General features: G+C 34.0%; 1 protein-coding gene across 3 annotated transcripts in view; it reads left to right on the top strand.

The window, feature by feature from the left end:
• Nucleotides 1-22073, top strand: part of LOC114328972 (transmembrane protein 53-A) — a 43653-nt gene extending 21580 nt beyond the window's left edge. For 2 of the 3 annotated variants that reach the window (XM_028277972.2, XM_028277973.2), the window contains exons 5-6: nucleotides 502-630; nucleotides 5292-13090. In XM_028277972.2, coding sequence (XP_028133773.1) covers nucleotides 502-630; nucleotides 5292-5453 — 291 coding nt within the window. In that variant the 3' untranslated portion in view covers nucleotides 5454-13090. Of the gene's footprint in view, nucleotides 1-501; nucleotides 631-5291; nucleotides 13091-21918 lie in introns of those variants that run through there. The other variant, XM_050647874.1, reaches the window with a different exon arrangement.
• The last annotated feature ends 214 nt before the right edge of the window (nucleotides 22074-22287 follow it).

Here is a 22287-nt window from a genome sequence, read left to right as displayed (position 1 = left end):
AGGAAGGGCCCGTAAAAGATGGAGAGACGACGTAGAGAAGGATCTTAAAACCATGAACATCAAGCAGTGGCGAAAGAAAGTATCCGACAGGGCAGAATGGAAGAAAATTGTTAAGCAGGGCAAGACTCACAAAGGGTTGTAGCGCCATTAGAAGAAGAAGAAGAAGAAGAAGAAGAAGAAGAAGAAGAAGAAGAAGAAGAAGAAGAAGAAGAAGAAGAAGAAGAAGAAGCAGAAGAAGAATAAGAATAAGAACAAGAAGAAGAAGAGAAGAAGTAGAGTGTATGAAGGTAAAAATCAACTAATACCGCCGATTTCGGTGAACCTTCATCGATTTTCATTAAAATTGGTGACAGGTTAGAGGATACCTCAAGAAACAAAAGTGACATGGTGCTTGCTCTTGTACTCTGGGGGTGGATGCCACTCATTCTCGGGGGTCAAAATTTATTTATTAAAAATAATGAATAATGACATAAAAAGTATGATTTTGAATTTTGTTTTTAGGTAATTAGTAATACAATCTATCCAAGACCAAGTTTTCAATCAAACCCTCTAGAAAATTTGAAAAACGAGAAGCACCGATGGCCGCAGTGTTTTATTTATTCCAAAAAGGACGACTTGATTTACTACAAAGTAAGTATTCTATATACGGGGTGAGGAAAATAAAGGGCCTATTAGAAATATCTCTAGAACTAAAGCCAACAGAATCATGAACATTTGAATTAAGGGGTTTTGAACTATTTTGAAGAGTCATCTGTTTAATGAAAATAATTTCATCTATTTGCTACTCCCGGTTATACCGGAAGTTGCTTATAACTTCGTTTTTTTAAATGGGACACCCTGTATATTTTTACATTTCTGGATTCTCTTCGATGTCTTCTTTCTTCAAATATGAGGTTTTGTAATGTTATACAGGGTATTTTAAAAGATGATTACGTTTTTTTATTAATTTCTTAGCAACATTCACACCCTGTAGAATTGTAGTAGATTGACATCTAAAACTCTACTTACGTTCAAATAATTTTTAATATAGTCTACTATTGTTAAGAATAATTAGTACAGCTAAATTTTTAATTTTAGTATACAGGGTTGGTCGAAATTCGGAATGAGTATTTTCTGAGTTTTCTTAAATGGAACACCCTGTATTTTAGTATTGTAATGAAATGATATTTTAGGGTACTTTTTTATTTCTTTAGCATTCCCTATACCTAACTGCTTTAATTTGTGCTTAATTGTTAATCGCACCAACAATCTTAACTACGTAGGTATTTTGATAGCTAAACCATTATTGGTAATTTTAAGGATCAGTCTGGATTAATATGTATTTATTTCTGAAAAATTATTTGTTATTAAATATTTTCACAGCCAACCTATTAAAATTTTACGTATTTCTTGTTGCAATTAATGTTTAGCTTGAATCACCAATAACTCACAAATTAAAGCAGTTAGGTATAGGGAATACTTATAAAATAAAAAAGTACCATGAAATATCATTTCGTTACAATACTAAAATACAGAGTGTTCCATTTAAGAAAACTCAGAAAATATTCATTCCGAGTTTCGACCAACCCTGTATATTAAAATTTCAACATTAGCTATAGTAATGATTATTAACAATAATAGACTATATTAAAAATCACTTAAACGTAAGCAGAGTTTTTAATGCCAAACTATTTCAATTCTACAAGGTGTGAATATTGCTACGAAATTAATTTAAAAAAGTAAATATCTCTTAAAATACGCTATATAATATTGCAAAACCTCATATCCAGAATCCAAAAATGTAAAAATATAGGTACAGGGTGTCCCTTTAAAAAAAAATGAAGTTAAAAGCGGAAGTTATAACCGTATATAACGGTATATAACTTTATAACCGGAAGTTGCAAAGAGATGAACATATTTTCATTTCATAGATCATTCTTCAAAACCCCTTTATTAGAATTTTCATGATTCTCTTGCCTTTAGTTCTCGAGATATTTCTAATAGGCCAGTTATCTGCCTCACCCTATATAAAATTAATATTTCAAACGTCTTCTTATTCTAGTTTAGTTCCATGACCTTTATCGATCGTTGGATATCAAATTGGCTGCCATGTTCACTATCCCGACAGTAATTCTAAACGTTGATATAGTCGATATTCCGTAGCATTGCAGATAATTCTTAGTAATCGTCTATATACCCACATCTCAAAGGCTTCAAAGCGCTTAAGCATATCCTTACTTAGAGTCCATACTTCTCTTCCATACATTAGCAATGGATAGATATAGCAATATGTCATTCGAACGCGGAGGTCAATATTATGATCGTGGATTTCTGACTTTTATACCGTCATCGTGTATATAATTTTGTTTGCTAACTATCATATTTAGATTTCATAACATATCTTATTTATATTGTTCACGGTTACACCATTCACAATAATATCTTCTGTTGTCTTCATTAAGGCTTCGGTCAATTCTTCTTAAGGCTTCTTTGAATACAAGTTAAAGAGTAAGGGTGAGAGTATCTATTGTACTCTATTTATTTCATCCGACAGTTCTTGTTATTTATTTATTTATTTATTTATTTATTTATTTATTTAGTACCCAAATAACAGTACTGGACCAATTACAATCTGGGTTAGTGTATTAAGCGTATTAGTAAATTTACCGTTTACAGATCATAAACATAACAACAAAACAGTATAAAATACATAGACTACATAAACGCCGTTTATATGTAAGTGTGTGAAAAAACTCAAAATGAGAAAAACACACTCACATACGAACAACGACGAACAAAAACTTATAAAGTAATTAAAGAAAAACAGAAAATACATAGTATGTAAAACAATTAAATACAAAAATACAGAATAAATATATAATATAACAGCAAGATGCTAAAAAGTGACTGGTTGCAACCTAATATCGTTATATTAGCAGTATTCTTAATGATGCGTAAATTAGAATTGAAGATGTCAAAGAGATCAGAGTTCGCATTGTAGTGAGCTTGCATTTGTACTAGAGGTGACTGCACCAAAATATTTGATCTGGCTCTGTTAACATAAAACGTTTGTGAAGTACGAGAAGCAACACGTGGTACGTGGATATTAAGAAGTTGCAATAACTCAGGAGTATTTACTTGATTGTTAATAATTTTAAATAAAAAGCATAAAGATTGAGTTATTCTACGACGCTGAAGACTTTGCATCTTAAATTTATCGAGAAGTAGCTCTTCAGAAAATCCCCTAGCAGGATAAATGCCAGTGGATTTAAAGTGCATACTTTTTAAAAACCGCCTCTGTACTGATTCCAAAACAGTTGTGTGATTTTGATAAATTGGAGACCAAACTATCGATGCATAATCGAGTTTGGGGAGAACAAGAGATGAATATAAAAATTTGCAAGTGTCAATATCGGTAAGTTCTTTCGCATTTCGTAAAATGAAACCTAGAGTACTAAACGCACCCGCAACGATATTAGTGATGTGTGGAACAAATGCTAGTCTGCAGTCAAATATGACCCCCAGGTCCTTAACAGAGCTGGGGCGACAAATGGAAGTATTATGTATATGATAATCGTAGTGTGTTGGAGAAGGGCTTCTAGAAAAAGACATAACATTACATTTAGACGCATTTAGCTGCAAACAATTAGTGTCACACCATATACTGATTTTATTTAAATTTTCTTGAAGTCTAATGCAATCGGAGGGTGACTTAATTTCAAAAAATTATTTTAAATCGTCCGCATAAATTAGTGAATGAACATCTAGGTCATCAACAATATCATTAACGAATATCACAAACAGTAGCGGCCCTACAATTGAACCTTGAGGTACTCCGGATAACTGAGGAAAAGGGGTTGATTTAAAACCTCTAATTTGTGTATATTGCCATCGATCTGTAAAATAAGAGTTAAATAATTGTAACAGCGTAGGTGTGATTGAAATAGAACTGAGAACTGAGTAGAACTTGTTCAAATTTTATTATTGCCACTTGCTGCCAGTGTAGATTTATAATTAGTTGAAAATCTTTCTCGTCCAATCCAGCTGTTTTCAATATTTCTAGCATTTTGTTATATCGCATCTTGTCAAAAGCTTTTTTACAGTAGACTGCGCAAATGTATACTTTTTGATTTATATCTCTGCATCTCTGTACCAGTACTTGGATACTGAACAAGGCACAAGGCTTATATCGTGTATATTCTGCTATGTATTATTTTGCAGGAAGATCTTCAAAACGTGACTTATTAGACTTATTAGCAGATTTTGCTTATGTGATTACTTACATTTTTTGTCGATTGTTTAATTCTCCTTCACAATGTTTTTAATTTACTGTCGACTTTGTCCAACAGTTCTATCCATTTTTGATTTATTAAGAGCGTAGGCGTAAAATTATGTTCCAATGCTTTTGCATTAATTTTTTTCGAAACCTGAGAAAACTAATAAGTATTTTTGAAAAATTTAAACACAGAATACAAGATTACATTACATACAGGGGTGAAATAGAAGAGAAAATTGAGTGTGATTTTTAATTTCAAATATCTCTTTTAAAAGAAACTTTTTGTTGATTCTAATAGATTTTCTACCCTCGGTAATGATGTAATATTTCATTCTGCGTTTAAAATTTTCAAAAATATTTATTAGTTTTTCTAGGATTCGAAAAAAGTGAACACCATGTCCATGGTGATATTTTCCAAATCAAACAATTGCTATCTTTGTCATACAACGCACTCAGTTGAACATAATGTGGTGACAAGACAGTGACAGACACGGCTATTAAACATTTGACACGGCTTCAGGCTAAATTTTGAGTTGTTTATTAAATAATATTGATAGTGTATTTGATAAATAATTGATTTAAGACGAAAAATTAATAAAAAGTTATTTATTGTTTATTATTTATGGAAGATCCAAGCAGAGAATACACCAGGATATACATATGCTGCGATCCACGTGTTTTTTGGTTAAAGATGTTAAAATTTTTCTAAGAGAAATATTTCCAGATTATTAGTTTTTATTGTATAGTATATAAATTATTGTAATTACTGAATACATAGATGGTGGAAAAATAATCCTATTAATTAACTGAATTAATATTTTAAGCGGTTATACAAGTAACGGTTATCCAAGAACTTAAACTGAACGAAATATCCATTTCTATTTAATGATGACAATGTCATTGTCAATTAATGTTTACATCTCCATACCAGTGAGAATTTTACTGCGCGTAATTTACCGTGTAAAGAACCGTGCCCTTCGCTTTAAATTTATTTTGTTTTTACCATAGAGACCTTAATACATTTTTTATATTCTAGGATATCGAATACTTCTCTAATTACAGGAAAAATATGGGAATTGACATAACCAGCGTCTGTTATGAAAAAAGCTTACACGTTAAACACCTCGCTGAAAATAGGGATAGCTATCTTAAAACTGTATACAACTTTATCAATAAATGCCTAAATGGAAATAACTAGATGTAGGTTTTAAAATAAAGGCTATAATTTTTCCTGTGTTACTTATCAGATTAAAAGTATTGCATAAGGCATCAATGATAATGACAAAAGATATTATTGCAAAAAGAGATTAGTATTTGAAATATTGTACTATATTGTATGTTTTAAAAAGTTTTAAAATCATCTGTAATGATACTTTATAGTGTAAAGTAAACAGCGATATTTAAATGGAATATAGTGACAATTAAAACATCATCATCATCATCATAGTGCTAAACTCCATAATGGGCCTCGACCTTCTCAAGTTTTCTACGTCATTCTGCTCTGTACACCATTATGGCCATTTCCAGTTTTATCATGCATATAAGTTTTTGCATTCATAGCATTGTAAAGACTTGGTCTTATGACGCTGTCATATGCCGCTTTAAAATTGACAAACATATGGTACATATCTATCCTAAATTGATGTGCTTCTTCGAGAATTTGTCGTAGGGTGAAGATCTGGTTAATCTTTAAACGTTCACGTTATACCTACACCTACCTGGTATTCTCCTAAGAACGCTTCAGTATAAGGCTTCAATCTCTCATCTAAGATGTTTGACAGTATCTTGTATGCTGTATTCAGAAGAGTTATTCCGCGGTAATTATTGCATTACAGTGGGTTCCCCTTTTTATATAACGGGCATATTAAGCACAAACTCCATTCCTCAGACATTTGCCCCTCAGATCAACCTATTTTTTGCATCTCTTTGGTGATCTGCTCTCCACGTGTTTAAATAACTTTGCTGGGAGGCTATGGGCATAAAGCTCCCTGGGGATTTGTGGTTTTTAGTATTTTTTGATAAATATTTTCACTTCTTTTACCGAGAGGGGTTCCACAAATTCTTCATTTAGGTAATCCAGTTCCTTGTTATTAATAAGTTTCTCTTCCAGTAACTCTCGAAAATGCCTTACCCATCGTAAGAGGATATCCTCTTTGTTGGTAAGCAAGTGCCATCTTTATCATTACAGAGCTTGAATTTTTTTCTAATAATGTTTAGGTTAGGTGATAGAACTATATTGTTTCTCCTTGACTTATATTATAGCTGTGGAGCCGTTCTAGTATCTCGGTCTCTGATTCTCCTTTTTGTTGGTGTTTGGGTCTCAACTCTCTCCTTAAGTTTTTTCCTGGTTCTTCGTTGTTGCTTGCTCCTAAATGCCTCGTTCTATTCATCTGTTATTTTTTGGCAATCTTGCTATTTTTTTGTCCACGTTTGTTCTAGGGCTTCTTTTATGTGACGAGTTATTTCTCCATGTTTTCATTACTTAGCATATGCAAATTCTACTTTATTTGTCTGGTACCTCTTTCATTTTTGGCCTTAGAAATTATGTGTCTACACTTGGCTCCTACCATGAAGTGGTCTGAATCAATATCTGTGCCTCTGTCAATTACACCATAGTCGATTTGGTTTGTAGTGTTTCCATTTGTGATATTTAAGTTGATTTATTAATATTTTTATGATTAAAACATGTTCTTCCCACAATCATGTCTTTTGCTATACTACTTTTACTACTAAGTCTTAACCCATTGTCATTAGTAACATCGTGAATGCTGTAAAGAACTTATTTATTTAGCATTTACGTCATTTAATTAAGAAACTTAGATCATGTTGACTATTGATTTCTCATCATTTGCAGTACCTATAAAGAAGTTTATAAAGTTTATTTGAAAAACAATAGTTTGAAAGCTTGTTCAATAATTTTAAAAATTCTGATAGGTAATATAGAAAAGCTAGACTTTAGAAATTGAATTATCACTATTGTTTCTAAATCTTTAATCTTGAATCATCTAAGAAGTTGCAAATAGTATTCGTGTGAAGATCTGCTATGATTATAAAGGTACCTACATTGTTTAGTTCATCTAGTAATTTGATCAACTTTTGGCACAATTGTGTCATTTGTTTAAGGAAATATAATGTCTTATTGTAAAATATACTAATGGTAGGGTAGCCCAAGCGGGGATTTTTGCAGTTATTCGAGCGCGTCAGATTATCACATTTTGAGAAACTTTGTACCCATGTAAATGTACCTCTACCATATATTGGCTCTAAGGGGACTTATTGAGGACTACTTTTCAATTTAATAATGAATGAGATCATCAAAAGGAAAAGGGGACATAATGGGAAACAAAGAAGTAAAAATACTCTGTTAAGCAGACGACTCAATATTAATAGCCCAAGATGAAGATCGTCTTCAGACTTGTATAGTCAAAATAGTAAGAGATAAATCACCAATTTGGACCTGGACCCCGTTTACCAAAAAAAAGTTGATTAATAGCAAGCTGAAAATTTGTTAATAGCTTAACGGTGTCTAGTCGGACAAACTTTGATATATAAAAACACTGGAACAGGGGAAGTTTTAATTGTGGAACAGGTTAAAAATTTGGAACGTCAGACTACGAAAACGTTCCATGTATTTTGTCGGACAGAACTTCCAATTGATTTGTTACCATTTCATTAAACTCTCATACAAAAGTCAGACTGGTGTTTATCACCAACTGGTCATTTTAATGAGTGGAACATTAAGAACATGTCAAATGACAGAAATCGTGTTGGTTAGTAATAGCAGTCTTATTTTTGCATGAGAGTTTAATGAAAGGGTAAGGGTTTGCTCACTACAGAGATTAATGGATTGTATCCTCGCTCCGACCCTTGCTCGCTTGCTTAAATTCTCGCATTTAAATTAATGTATTTATTTTACATAGCGATTGAAACTATATTATCGATCGCTATGTAAAATAAATACATTATTTTAAATGCGAGAATTCACGAATATAACGAATATAAAACCAGGGAGCAAGGGTCGGAGCGAGAATACAATCCATTGCTCTCCGTAGTGAGCACAACTTTACAAATCAATTGGATGTTCGTTCCGACGAAATACATGGGACGTTTCCGTAATCTGACGTTTCAAATTTTTAAACTGTTCCACAATTAACTTCCCCTGCTCCAGTGTTCCCGTAATCAAAGTTTGTCGGACTAGACACCGTTAAGCTATTAACAAATTTTCAGCTTGCTATTAATTAACTTTTTTTTGGAAGGGGGATCCAGGACTAATTGGCGAGAGAAGTATCGGACGATTGCACAAAGGAAGCAGTAAGAACCTTTCATAAAGGTATCAGTTCACCAATAAACAAGCAGAATGGCTTATAAATAGGATAAAGAAGACGACGAAAAAGAAGAAGCAGAAGCGCAAGCGATAGCAGTGGCTAGGATATCAGAATTTTTCAAGGATATAATATGGAGAAACAAATATGAGCATCGAAAGCAAACTACGAATTTACAAAACCTGTGTAGGATCTATTATACACTGGAATTGCTGGTAAGACACTTAATAGATATAGAGTATACCCCATTCCACGAATATACGTCTGTTTTGGATTATCGCGACAACGAATATTGTACTCTGCAAAATATGAAGAACGAACGTAAATTGCAAATTACATTGTTTTTTATTGGAGTAATTATTAGAGCAAAATACTTTTGTACTTCTTATGTTGCACACTAAAATATTCGTTGTCGCGATAATCCAAAACAGACAGTATTTTAGAGGAATACACCATAGGAACAGCGATACCAGGAGCCTGTGTAACATCTTTGACTTGTAATATGGTCTAGAGGCAGAAAGAGAAAACGTTCATAGAATGGGTGATATAAGACTTATAAAGGAATAGAAAGAGAAATCGAAAACTAGCAGACCCTCCGGAAGACCCCCCAAATACTGGTATCAAAGTTGGGCATCCGAATTCCAACTTGATTAAAATATATTTAATAAATTTTTCATTAGTTTTTATTTTTAAGTTATGCACATTAACGCAAAATAATAATTTATTATTAACTTTAATTTTAACTTAATAAATACAACACCAAAGCTATTTGTATCTTTTTAAAAAAATCATGGTTATTGCCAAAAATGTTATATTTCTAACTAAATATTTGCAGTGATGAATACTGTTGATTATGTGTTTACTATGGGAGTAATATAATTAAGAAATTTATATTCAGCATGCATTTTTATTCTGCATATTTATCGTTTTTAAAAACATTTGCAAAATTAAATTTTGGTTTATTTTGTAACACTATTTTTGACGGATCGTTATTCTTGTAACTTCTGTGAACTTGTTAGGTTTTTAGCGTAAGCATTTGTTCTTGATGAGGAAAACTATAAAACCGTTAACCTTAATCTTACACCAACGTATCTCCAGCACAATTTGAGCCCAAGATGCGTTGGCGTGTCTCCTTTTTAACATAGCTCCGGAAAAGGCGGTCAGACAACGAATAGGTCGCGAATAGACAACACAGGAAATATTTTTAATAAATTATCCCAAATTGTGGCATATGCAAATGATGAGGACCTAGTTGCCCACACAACACGCAATGTGTACCTCCTTTTCATATGCCTCAAAAAATATTGGCCTGCAAGTAAATGAGGAGAAAAATAAGAAGATGGCGTCAACACCCAACAATAGAGCCAGAAACATCAGTCACCAATTGATTGATAACTCTACCTTTGAAGTGGTGGACAAATTCACATAATTAGACTACCTGATCACCAAGGAGAACGTCATGACGGAAGAAATCAAGCGAATTGGACTGAGTAGACATGCGAGAAGCAGAAAGTTAAGCCAAAGACAAAAATAACCATATACAAAACCATATGCCATATAAACCAATAACCATACGCAACCAGTGGTGACATATGGATCAGAGACATGGACCACCTCCAAGGCAGATGATAACCTTCTGCTTATATTTGAACGAAGGATCCTAGAGGAATATTCGGTGGCATCTGTGAAAATGGTATTTGGAGGAGGAGGTACAACTACGAGATATGCCACAAATATAAACATATATTTGGTGGTAAAGACGTAGTGTCTCTTATAAAAATAGGAAGGCTAAGATGGGCCTAACATCTAGCAAGGTCACAGCAGAACAACCCTCCTAGAAGAATTCTTATGTGACAATCTGTGGGAAGTAGAAATTGGGGTACGTCAAAACTCAGATAGAAGGATGTTAGAAAAATAGGCGCAGCAAACTGCCAAAAGTTGGCAATGGTAAGAACTGATTGGCGTAATAGACTTGGGAAGGCTCTTTTATAGGGCTGTAGCACCATTGATGATGATTATAATGACTTGTTCTTAATGAGGAAAACTACATAACCGTTAATTTTAATCTTACACCATCGTAGCTCCAGTTCAATTTGAGCCCTCGTCTCCTCCGTGAACCTCTCCATGCGTTATGGTCTGTAGTTGTATTCTCCTCCATGATCAACTGCCAATGAGATTTCTTGCGTTCTCATCCAGATCATCCTCCCATTGCTTCCTGGATCTCCCAGTAGGTCTCTTCCCTCCATTCTTGCATTCAACAGTTAGGTGTCTATGCGGTTTACAAATGCCTGTTACTGTTCTGCAACAGTAATAATGTTCATTACTTCTTTGCTTGGGGATGCCCGTTTCTTTTAGTAATCTTATGAAAATCTTTTGACAATCATTTTTTACAGTGATTTTTTAATTTCTTTGTTATTTGTTCTATCTGAAATTTTATATCAAATTAGTCCAGAAAGCCACTGCGCATCCGCTAGGAAAAATATTCTAATTCGGATTTTTTGCACAATCTTACTCAAAAAGGACCCCTTTTAACAAATTTGCATGTTGCCAGGACCAAAAGTTGGTCAAAAATTTTTTAAACGTTTTTTTTTTTGTTTTTTTCCTAAAATTTTTTTTTCTGCATGGAACAAATTTTTTTTAGGTTTTTTGGATCATTTCAAACAGAAAAGATCTTCAGTGACTTTACTCTAAAGTTGATAGTTTTTGACATATAAGCGATTAAAAAATTAAAAATTGCGAAATCGGCCATTTTTAACCCCCAAAAACTATGTGAAAAACTGAAAATTTGAATGTTGCCAAGGTAGGTAGATATTCTTTAAACATCGATTGATGAAATCCCGAAGAGTTTTTTGCAATACAATAATCAAAAACCCCTTTGTTTTTTAATTGCCAATCAAGCGTGCGCGACACTATATTCCACCGTTGCATGTGTATACAGTATGGTGCAAATGAAAGGAATAAATTCGTTATTTCGTAAACCGGTGACTTTAAGGAAAAATCCCAAAACACGTCGGTTTTTATTTTTAAGCTATGATATTGTGACATATATGGTATACTAGTGACGTCATCCATCTGGGCGTGATGACGTAATCGATGATTTTTTTAAATGAGAATACGGGTCATGTGCTAGCTCATTTGAAAGGTTCTTCAATTCTCTATTCAGTAATATAAACATGTACATAATTATTTATACAGGGTGTCCAAAAATTTTTTATTAAATTAAATCATTTGGCAAATTGTGTAAATGTTTATATTACTGAATAGAGAATTGAAGAACCTTTCAAATGGGCTAGCACTCGACCCCTATTCTCATTTAAAAAAATCATCGATTACGTCATCACGCCCAGATGGATGACGTCACTAGTATACCATATATGTTACAATATCATAACTTAAAAATAAAAATCGACCTGTTTCGGGATTTTTCCTTAAAGACGCCGGTTTACGAAATAACGAATTTATTCCTTTCATTTGCACCATACTGCATACACATGCAACGGTGGAAAATAGTGTCGCGCATGCTTGATTGGCAATTAAAAAACAAAGGGGTTTTTGATATTGTATTGCAAAAAATTCTTCGGGATTTCATCAATAGATGTTTAGAGAATATCTACCTACCTTGGTAACATTCAAATTTTCAGTTTTTCACATAGTTTTTGAGGGTTAAAAATGGCCGATTTCGCAATTTTTCAATTTTTAATCGCTTATATGTCAAAAACTATCAATTTTAGAAAAATGTCACTAAAGACCTTTTCTGTTTGGAATGATCCAAAAAATCTAAAAAAATTTTGTTCCATGCAAAAAAATTAATTTTAGGAAAAAAACAAAAAAAAAAACGTTTAAAAAATTTTTGACCAACTTTTGGTCCTGGCAACATGCAAATTTGTTATAAGGGGTCCTTTTTGAGTAATATTGTGCAAAAAATCCGAATTAGAATATTTTTCCTAGCGGATGCGCAGTGGCTTTCTGGACTAAATTGAATAACGCTTTATTCAATTAGAACAACGAAAAGTAGAGTCGAAGATAATATCTTTATATTATAATGACCGAGTTTTCCTATACATAGTTACAAAACAAATTAAACGGTGATACATAGATATTTTGAAATAAAAATATTTTACTCCTTTAGTAAATGTTCCTATTTCAATAACTTTTGTAATTATTAATAAACAGTAGGTAATTAGCAATTAAGTTAATTAATTAGTGGCGAAGAATTGGTGTACTTTTTGTGCAATACACTTGATGGAAATGTAATAAGAGGAGATATCTTGGAGATGGATGCAAGTTAATATTGTAGTTGGAACTGCCGTGGCAGAAATGGAGTAGGTATTATTTGGAACAACGAGTGAAGGGAAGATCTTGTAAGGGTGGCCACAAGAAGTAATAGGATAATGACTGTTCTGAAGCTATTTCCTTGTGGCATTTTTATAATTACGTAATTTTTATGGGAAATAAGCCACACTTTTACTAAAAAATGAATTTATTAACGTTTCGAAGCCCAAATCGGGTTTCGTTGTCAAAATACAAAATACTATTAAAATAAAACAAACATGTTGTTGCTAAGTAAAAAAATTCTTCTAATAATTTATTTAATCTGACTCATTTATATTGGCAATTCAGACGTATATTATACATTTTAAAGTAGAAGACTTTAAAATGATATCGCCAATATTTATGAGTTGCGTTCCTGGGACGACTTTACTAAAGGATAGTTCATTCGATTACATGAAATCAATCCCAACTCAAGAATATCCGTCGCAAAAAAATCGTAGCATGTGATCTGTCTTTAAAAAGACAACCAAATGCAACGATGACAGTAAAATTCTCGCGTTAGAGATTCCATAGTAAATCACGAGGGAAAACCAGGAAAAAACCTCGTGATACTATCCCGACATCGTAAGTATTTGGTCTTACATTTAATCTACCTTCAAAAAACTAATACCAAATTCTGACTTTAATATGTTTAAATTATAAATAATATTAATATTACATAGATATACAATAAGTAATACTAAAATATAAAATTTGTACTAACTCGATATGTTATTGACTTACTAATCGTGGTATTTTCTTTCTATTGACTTCCTCTTTCAGTATGGGTAACCACATCCTACTGCATTCTACCGAGGAATTTGCGACACAATTGGTTTCATTTAGCATAATTAGAGCCGCTTCTTTGATTTTTCTCTTTTTACTATCTGATTCTTTCAGGACTATACTTGAATCTCTCCACTGAACTCTATGTTCATTATCCCATGCGTGTTGACATATCTGAGATCTATCAAATTTTCTGTTTTTAATATAAGACTGATGTTCATTTATTCTAACGTTTAATGGTCTTGATGTTTCACCTAAATAAAATTGTTCGCATTCACAAAGTATTCTATAAATGCAATTCTTTGTTCTTTCTTGTTCATTGTTAGGTTTAGTTTTAGATAGAATAGATCTCAATGTGTTTGTTGTTTTGAATGTTGTTGAAATGTTGAATTTATTTCCTATAGTTTTAAGTTTCTCGGATAGTCCTTTTATATATGGTATTGTTATTTTCCTTGTATTACTTCTTGTGAATGTTGTAGGATCCCGTTCTAAGTTGTTCTGTTCCATTCGATCTAATCTTGTCAATTCCTTATTTATAAACGATAAAGGATAATCATTTTTTAATAAAACAGATGTTAACAATTGTTTTTCTTCTAAAAATGAATTTTCGTTAGAACAAGTAATTTTGGCTCTATCATATAAGGATTTAATGATTCCCTTTTTAACGTTGATGTTGTGATTTGATTTGTAATTGAGATATCTGTTGGTGTGTGTTGGTTTTCTATACACTTGAGTCTCATATCCAGTATCCTTCTTTGAGACTAAAACATCGAGGAAAGGCAAAGTGTTATTGTATTCCTTTTCCATTGTAAATTTTATTGTCTCTTCTTGATCGTTTATAATATTCAGGAATGTATCCAACAATTCTGATCTATTGGCTAATATATTTATGGAGGATTTCGAAACTAATATCATTTCTAAACAAAATTTAAAACCCACAGTATGGTGGAGATATGTAGATGATGTGTTTTCAATATGGCCTCATAGATCAGAATTGTTGGATACATTACTGAATATTATAAACGATCAAGAAGAGACAATAAAATTTACAATGGAAAAGGAATACAATAACACTTTGTCTTTCCTCGATGTTTTAGTCTCAAAGAAGGATACTGGATATGAGACTCAAGTGTATAGAAAACCAACACACACCAACAGATATCTCAATTACAAATCAAATCACAACATCAACGTTAAAAAGGGAATCATTAAATCCTTATATGATAGAGCCAAAATTACTTGTTCTAACGAAAATTCATTTTTAGAAGAAAAACAATTGTTAACATCTGTTTTATTAAAAAATGATTATCCTTTATCGTTTATAAATAAGGAATTGACAAGATTAGATCGAATGGAACAGAACAACTTAGAACGGGATCCTACAACATTCACAAGAAATAATACAAGGAAAATAACAATACCATATATAAAAGGACTATCCGAGAAACTTAAAACGATAGGAAATAAATTCAACATTTCAACAACATTCAAAACAACAAACACATTGAGATCTATTCTATCTAAAACTAAACCTAACAATGAACAAGAAAGAACAAAGAATTGCATTTATAGAATACCTTGTGAATGCGAACAATTTTATTTAGGTGAAACATCAAGACCATTAAACGTTAGAATAAGTGAACATCAGTCTTATATTAAAAACAGAGAATTTGATAGATCTCAGATATGTCAACACGCATGGGATAATGAACATAGAGTTCAGTGGAGAGATTCAAGTATAGTCCTGAAAGAATCAGATAGTAAAAAGAGAAAAATCAAAGAAGCGGCTCTAATTATGCTAAATGAAACCAATTGTGTCGCAAATTCCTCGGTAGAATGCAGTAGGATGTGGTTACCCATACTGAAAGAGGAAGTCAATAGAAAGAAAATACCACGATTAGTAAGTCAATAACATATCGAGCTAGTACAAATTTTATATTTTAGTATTACTTATTGTATATCTATGTAATATTAATATTATTTATAATTTAAACATATTAAAGTCAGAATTTGGTATTAGTTTTTTTTTTGAAGGTAGATTAAATGTAAGACCAAATACTTACGATGTCGGGATAGTATCACGAGGTTTTTTCCTGGTTTTCCCTCGTGATTTACTATGGAATCTCTAACGCGAGAATTTTACTGTCATCGTTGCATTTGGTTGTCTTTTTAAAGACAGATCACATGCTACGATTTTTTTGCGACGGATATTCTTGAGTTGGGATTGATTTCATGTAATCGAATGAACTATCTTTTATTAAGTCGTCCCAGGAACGCAACTCATAAATATTTACGATATCATTTTAAAGTCTTCTACTTTAAAATGTATAATATACGTCTGAATTGCCAATATAAATGAGTCAGATTAAATAAATTATTAGAAGAATTTTCTTACTTAGCAACAACATGTTTATTTTATTTTAATAGTATTTTGTATTTTGACAACGAAACCCGATTTGGGCTTCGAAACGTTAATAAATTCATTTTTTAGTAAAATTGTGGCTTATTTCCCATAAAAATTACGTAAGGATAATGACTGTCCACCTGAATGCAGGTAATACCAACATGAACATCATATGTGCCTGCGCCCCACAGGTAGATTGTGAAGAACAGGAAAACGAAGAATTTTGGAGTGGCCTTGATTGCGAGATGCTCGAGATTCCTGCAGACAAAAAGTGTTTTATTGGAGGTTTTTTTTCCTGGAAGCCGTCTGTTGTGAACCGGTTGTACTGCAGCCACTTGGCTTATTGTACATCTTCCGTTCGTTTATGAAACCCATTCCAGAATTCTGGAATCCGGCACCAGCTTGTACAGGTCTAGTGGGTGAGTGCCATATATATTTGGAGTCATTTCGATGTCTCCGAAAAGTGTTTGCCACCTCCGATCCAATGTCTCACAGTCATGCAAAATATGGTTGACTGTTTCAGGTTCTCTCTTACAGAGTCTGCAGCTCAAGTCTCCATAAAACAGCCACATTGTATGCAGGTGAGCCTTAACTGGAGCATGTCCAGTGAGGAAACCCGTTATGACTCTGAGCTGATTCCTGCTTGTTTTCAGCAGTAACTCAGCCCTACTAGCACATGTCCGTCCGATATACATCTTGCCATGTGTTTGTCCGGGCACACTCTCCCAGTGTGAGTTGTGTTGGCTTAGGATCCAGGCTTTTTTTCGTTCGCGGACGGTGCTTTTTGGCACTCCTACGGTCGGCTCTGGACCCAGGTATTTTGTAGCTGATGCTCTCTTGGCAAGTGCATCAGCTATTTCATTGCTGTATATGCCCCGATGACCTGGAACATATACCAGTATAACACTGTTATGTTGAGCCTGTCTGTCAAGTTCTTGTCGACATTCCCACATCAGCCTAGAGTTCACCTTAGGGCTTATAAGAGCCCCAATGGCTGCTTGGCTATCTGTGCATATGTTAACCTGCTGCAGTTCGAATGCCCTCAGGTTGTTTTCTCTTGTACACAGCAAGGATTGCAAAAATCTCTGCCTGAAATACAGAGGTATATTCTCCCAGTAGAATAGAAATGTTGAAATTTCCACCACTACAGAATATTCCTGCGCCCGAACCGTCTGCAGTTTTAGACCCGTCCGTATACCAGGTGTAATCCTGCAGTCTGGGTCGAGAGTTTCCTCTGTGCCATTCGTATCGTGGGCAAATCTTCACTTGAAAAGGTCTTTCAGGCTTGTATCTTGATGTCATATGGTCAGAAATCTTTATCTATTCGCCACCATTAGTTTCATTCGTTATTCTACTATATCCTGATTTAACTGGTAGGTTGCTCAAGTTTTCTCGCAGTCTATAATATCCCATTTTCGCCTCACCTCGTATGGATATATATAAAGGAGGGAGATCCAGTAGTGCCTCCATAGCTGCCGTAGGTGTGCCCCTCATAGCCCCCGTGATCCCGAGACAAGCAAGTTTTTGCACCTTGCTTAATTTGATGATGGCAATTTTTGCTGCACTTTTGGCCACCATACCACTGATGCATATGCAATTGTGGGTTTTACCACCATGTTATGGTCTCAAAGTCCAATATACCATGTCTGATCATAAATTCCACATTTTTCCATAAGTACGTCTGGCTACAATTAACGTAGTTACCGCTCTCTTCGTTATTCTTTCTATCTGCTGATTCCAAGTAAGTCTTGAGTCTAATATTATCCCGAGATACTTTACTTCACTCACCGGATTTAAATGTAGATTATTTAGACTTAGAGGACCCAATTCTTTGAATTCCTCCTTTTAGTAAATTTCATGATTTTTGATTTCAGAGGACTGATGTTAAGCCCTACATTTGAAATCCATTCTGTAACTACGGCCAGAGCCTGTTGCATTCGATCTCTGACTGTACCATTAAATTTTCCGTGGGCTAAGATGACTAGGTCATCCGCATAGCCCAGGACATGATGCCTATCATTGTCGAGTCTAGCTATCAGGCCATCCATGACCAGATTCCACAATAGAGAAGATAAAACTCCCATCTTGGGCAGCCTCTGAATTGACAGCCTCTGAGCTGACACTGTATCCCCTAGCAACGTAGTATATATCACCCGGCTCCTCAGCATGCAGTCTATCCATCTACAGCTTGTTTAGTCTATTCCTTTTAGACGGTTGGCCCTTGTGATCCCTTCGTAGGAGGTGTTATCAAATACTCCCTTAATATCGAGAAATGCACCCAACATCACCTCTTGGCTTTCTAGAACGTACTCCACCCTCGGTACGAGATGGTGCAGTGCCGTTTCTGTGGAGACTCTCGCTCGATACGCATATTGTCCCTGATGTATCTAATCTAATCGGGCTTTCAACCAATACACCATCCCTGATATACCTATCGAGCAGTTTTTCTAAAGTCTTCAGTACGAATGACATCAGACTTATTGGCCGCAGAGACTTGGCGCTTTCCTGTCCAATTTTGCCAGGTTTGGGTATAATAGCCACCCTTATCAGCCTCCATGCTTTTGGTATGTACCCTAGCCCTAAACTAGCCTGCAGTATCTTACACAATTTTTTGAAAAGAAGTTCGTTTCCCTTCTGTAGAAGTACTGGATAAATCCCATCCGGAGCCGGTGATTTATATGGCTCGAATGAGTTTATTGCCCATTTGATTTTGTCCTGGTTTATAACTTCTTTTGCCACATCCCAGTTCCCCTAGTATAGAACCATAATCCATATCCAGTCCGGTTTACCATGTGTCTAGTGGTATCAGTTTTGTTTCAGACTCAGGAAAGTGCACCCTGAAAAGCTCTTTCAGGGTGTCTTCACCATTCTGAGTGTATTCACCTGACTCTTTTTGGAGCGAGGGAATACTTATCTGAGGGTCCTTTGAGAGAACTTTATGGAACCTTGTTATTTCTGAACTCCCTTCTATCTCTTCATGATGCCTTCTCCACGATTCTCTTTTTGCCCTTCTCAGTTCCTTATTGTAGTCAGTCAGAGTTTTGCGATAGTCGCGCCACTCACCTGACCTTTTTGGCGAAATTAAACTTTCGTCTAACCTCTGTCCTTTGATTTGCAAGATTATGATTCCATCAGGGAACTTTCCTGTTTGAATTCCTCACTATTTCCGGACCGTTGTCTTCGAACGCTGACATGACAATATCTTGAAATTGTTCGGCAGCCATGTCTAGGTCCAATATATGTCTTATCTTCCCGTTAATCATGCCTAAGTTATATTCTATATTTTATTGGAGGTGATTTAGATGGACATATTGGTAGAAAAAAGCGGGAATAATATGTTTTGGGATGGGAATAAGAAATGATGAAGGAAATAGTGTGATTGACTGCAGTGGCATGGAATTTGTCAGTGTTTAATACATTTTTTATGAAGACTGAAAAACAGTATGTTAGCTATAAGAGTGGAATAAGGGAAAGTCAGATCTGGTTATAGCATCAGAGAACCAAAATATTAATTCAGGTCATTCAACCGTCAGAGAATAGCCACAGAACAAGGACGAATTGCGCTAATCAACTATCTTGGGCAATGGACGGCTTTTCAAGTTGAATATCTATTTGGAGCGGCTGCTGATAGAAGATATGGTGATGTTCTATAATGATACTAACACCTGAAGATAGTGTAACGGGTAATTTGGTCGGACAACAGACTCAGTCGTCCAACAGTATAAAGTATATTAACAAACGCATTATGATATTCTAAGATTCTTTAGATTACAATCTTTTATATTAATCGAATTACCTACTGTTTATTTAGTTTTATTTAATCGCATGCCTTTTTGTATTGTCAAACCATCGAAACGTTAATTTTTTAGCGCACAATTCAAATATGATTTTTTAAATGTTTTTTTATAAAAGCCAAACATAAATTTAAATTTGGGTAGATAAATGCAAACATTATCAGCCAAACGCTCTAAAAGAGATACTTGGTTTCTATATTTTTGCACAAATTTTAAAATTGTTTCACCTGTCTATTATTGATATATATTATTGTTGTTTATCTGCTAATAATTATGTTGATAACTATTGTTGTTTTATTTCCTTACCTAAGAAGTGTTTTACAAAGTTTACGGACTTTGCGGTGTCGGGTTCCCGCTCAATTAGCTCATCTAATTGTCCATACTCACTTTCCAAAAGAAATGAACTGGCATTCTCAAACCTTAATCCTTTTGAGCCTATATGGAGCCTTCTCAAAAGGCGTGTTTAAGTCATCGTATACCTGCTACAACAACATATGAAGCGCTTCGAATGGATCTCATTGAGAAATGAACCACTTTCCGAAAGGGATATCCAAATCTTGATCAGTTCTATACCAAATCGAATGATGAGTGTCATCCAGAACCGTGGTGGCAACGAACATTATTGAAACGAGTGATACCTTCCTTTTCTTAACTCTATATGTATAAACAAAACAAACATGGGTCTCCGACGACGGCGTCACAAGAAATCAGATCGGTCATGTTCTAGTTCTAGTAGATGCCAGGAGGGGTAGTAACTGTCTAGACGTAGAAGCCTAAGAGAAGCTGATGGAGACAAGGATCATTTTCTGGTAAAAGCGAAGATAAGGACAAGAATAGCGTCCAAAAAAACACACAAGAATATACCAACACAATTATGGAATACCGAAGTTCTACGTAATAAAGAGACAGAACAGAAATTTCAAAAGGCTATAAAAATCGCTCTAACACAGACAGAAGACTATAACAACAGACTCAGCTTGGAAAAATATCGAATTAGCTCTGAAAAGCGTATCAGATTAAATACTAGTACACAAAACGAAAACAACAAAAAAATGTTTCGATGATGATTACCTGAACTCCATAACAGCAAGAAATATGGCTAGAAGGAACATGCTACAAAACCCCTCGCACAACAACAATGAAATGTATAGACAAAGAAGAACAGAGACAAGAAAACTAATGAAAAGGAAGAAGAGGGAGTATCAGGAACAAATAATCAGAGATATAGAAGAAAATAGAAAGAACAAACAAGCGAGACAGTTCTTCCAAGGAGTTTCAGATATCAAGACCGGGTACCAAGCAAGAAAAGGAAACTTCCTTCAAAACGACAGCGGGCAGCTTATCACTGATGACAAGGAAACATCACTGATGACACAGACCAACAAGAGTATATGATAAGGCTTTCCTATAATCTTGTTGGTCTGTGTACATTGAACTGGCAAGAACCACACGTAATCATCGAGCAGTGAATCATGTTGCCCTTTGAACACTCTTAAATTTATCTTTTAACGTCGACTTAAAGTCGCTACTAACATCAGTTTTTCGAAATGTAAATCATATTTCTCGATGTCACCTATTCTATAAGGTTGCTAGTTTCATCTACTAAGCAGAACGCACTGAAGATGATCTGATCTAGATCGGAAACGTTTTGCGAATCCTTTTAGATGACTTTTTAATAGTTTTTCAATACACCTTTTATACCATTATACAAATGAAGTTTTTAGTTGTTCGGTATGATTATTATTATTATAAAAAAAAATACCAAGTTTCTTGTAAAAGGTATATATTAAAATACCCTAAATAAGGGTCACAATACAAAACGTTTTCGGATTAAGGAATCCATCATCAGTGTTTAAAAGCCCTAAAATTAAGTATAACCTAATTAAATGAGATAAAAGTTAAAATTGACAGAGGTTTTCTAGAACAAGAGGTCAAACTTACAAAATTTGCATGCCTGAGTCACCAAAATGTATAGGGTAAAAACCCTTTAAATGTAAATAATAAAGATATTTTACATATTTATATAAAATTCATCGGATGTTATAGATAAACCTGGATGTTACCCAGGGCAACACAGGACTCTCCCCACGTGGTTGGAACTTTTTTTGGAGAAAACCTCACATATTGGATTTCAATGGCCAACTGACAAGTGAATTCAAGAGCAACCCAAAATGACATCAAGAACTGTCAATGTAACCTAGTTGTAATATTACTTCAGCCACAACGTTAAAGATTAATTTAAATGTTTTAAGATAAAAAACAGTATCAAATTTACAAATAATAAAAATAAAAGATGTTCACAAAATATGAAATATTTTTTTTCCTTAAAATAATGCATTAATTAAGTATTCAAAGTAGGGAAATGAAATGTTTACGTTACAGGAAGTTATGCAGTCAACAATACCAATAGGTGTT

This window comes from Diabrotica virgifera, chromosome 3, assembly GCF_917563875.1.
Source record: "Diabrotica virgifera virgifera chromosome 3, PGI_DIABVI_V3a".
In the NCBI taxonomy this organism is placed as follows: Eukaryota; Metazoa; Arthropoda; class Insecta; order Coleoptera; family Chrysomelidae; genus Diabrotica; species Diabrotica virgifera.
This window is presented reverse-complemented; position numbering and strand designations above follow the sequence as displayed.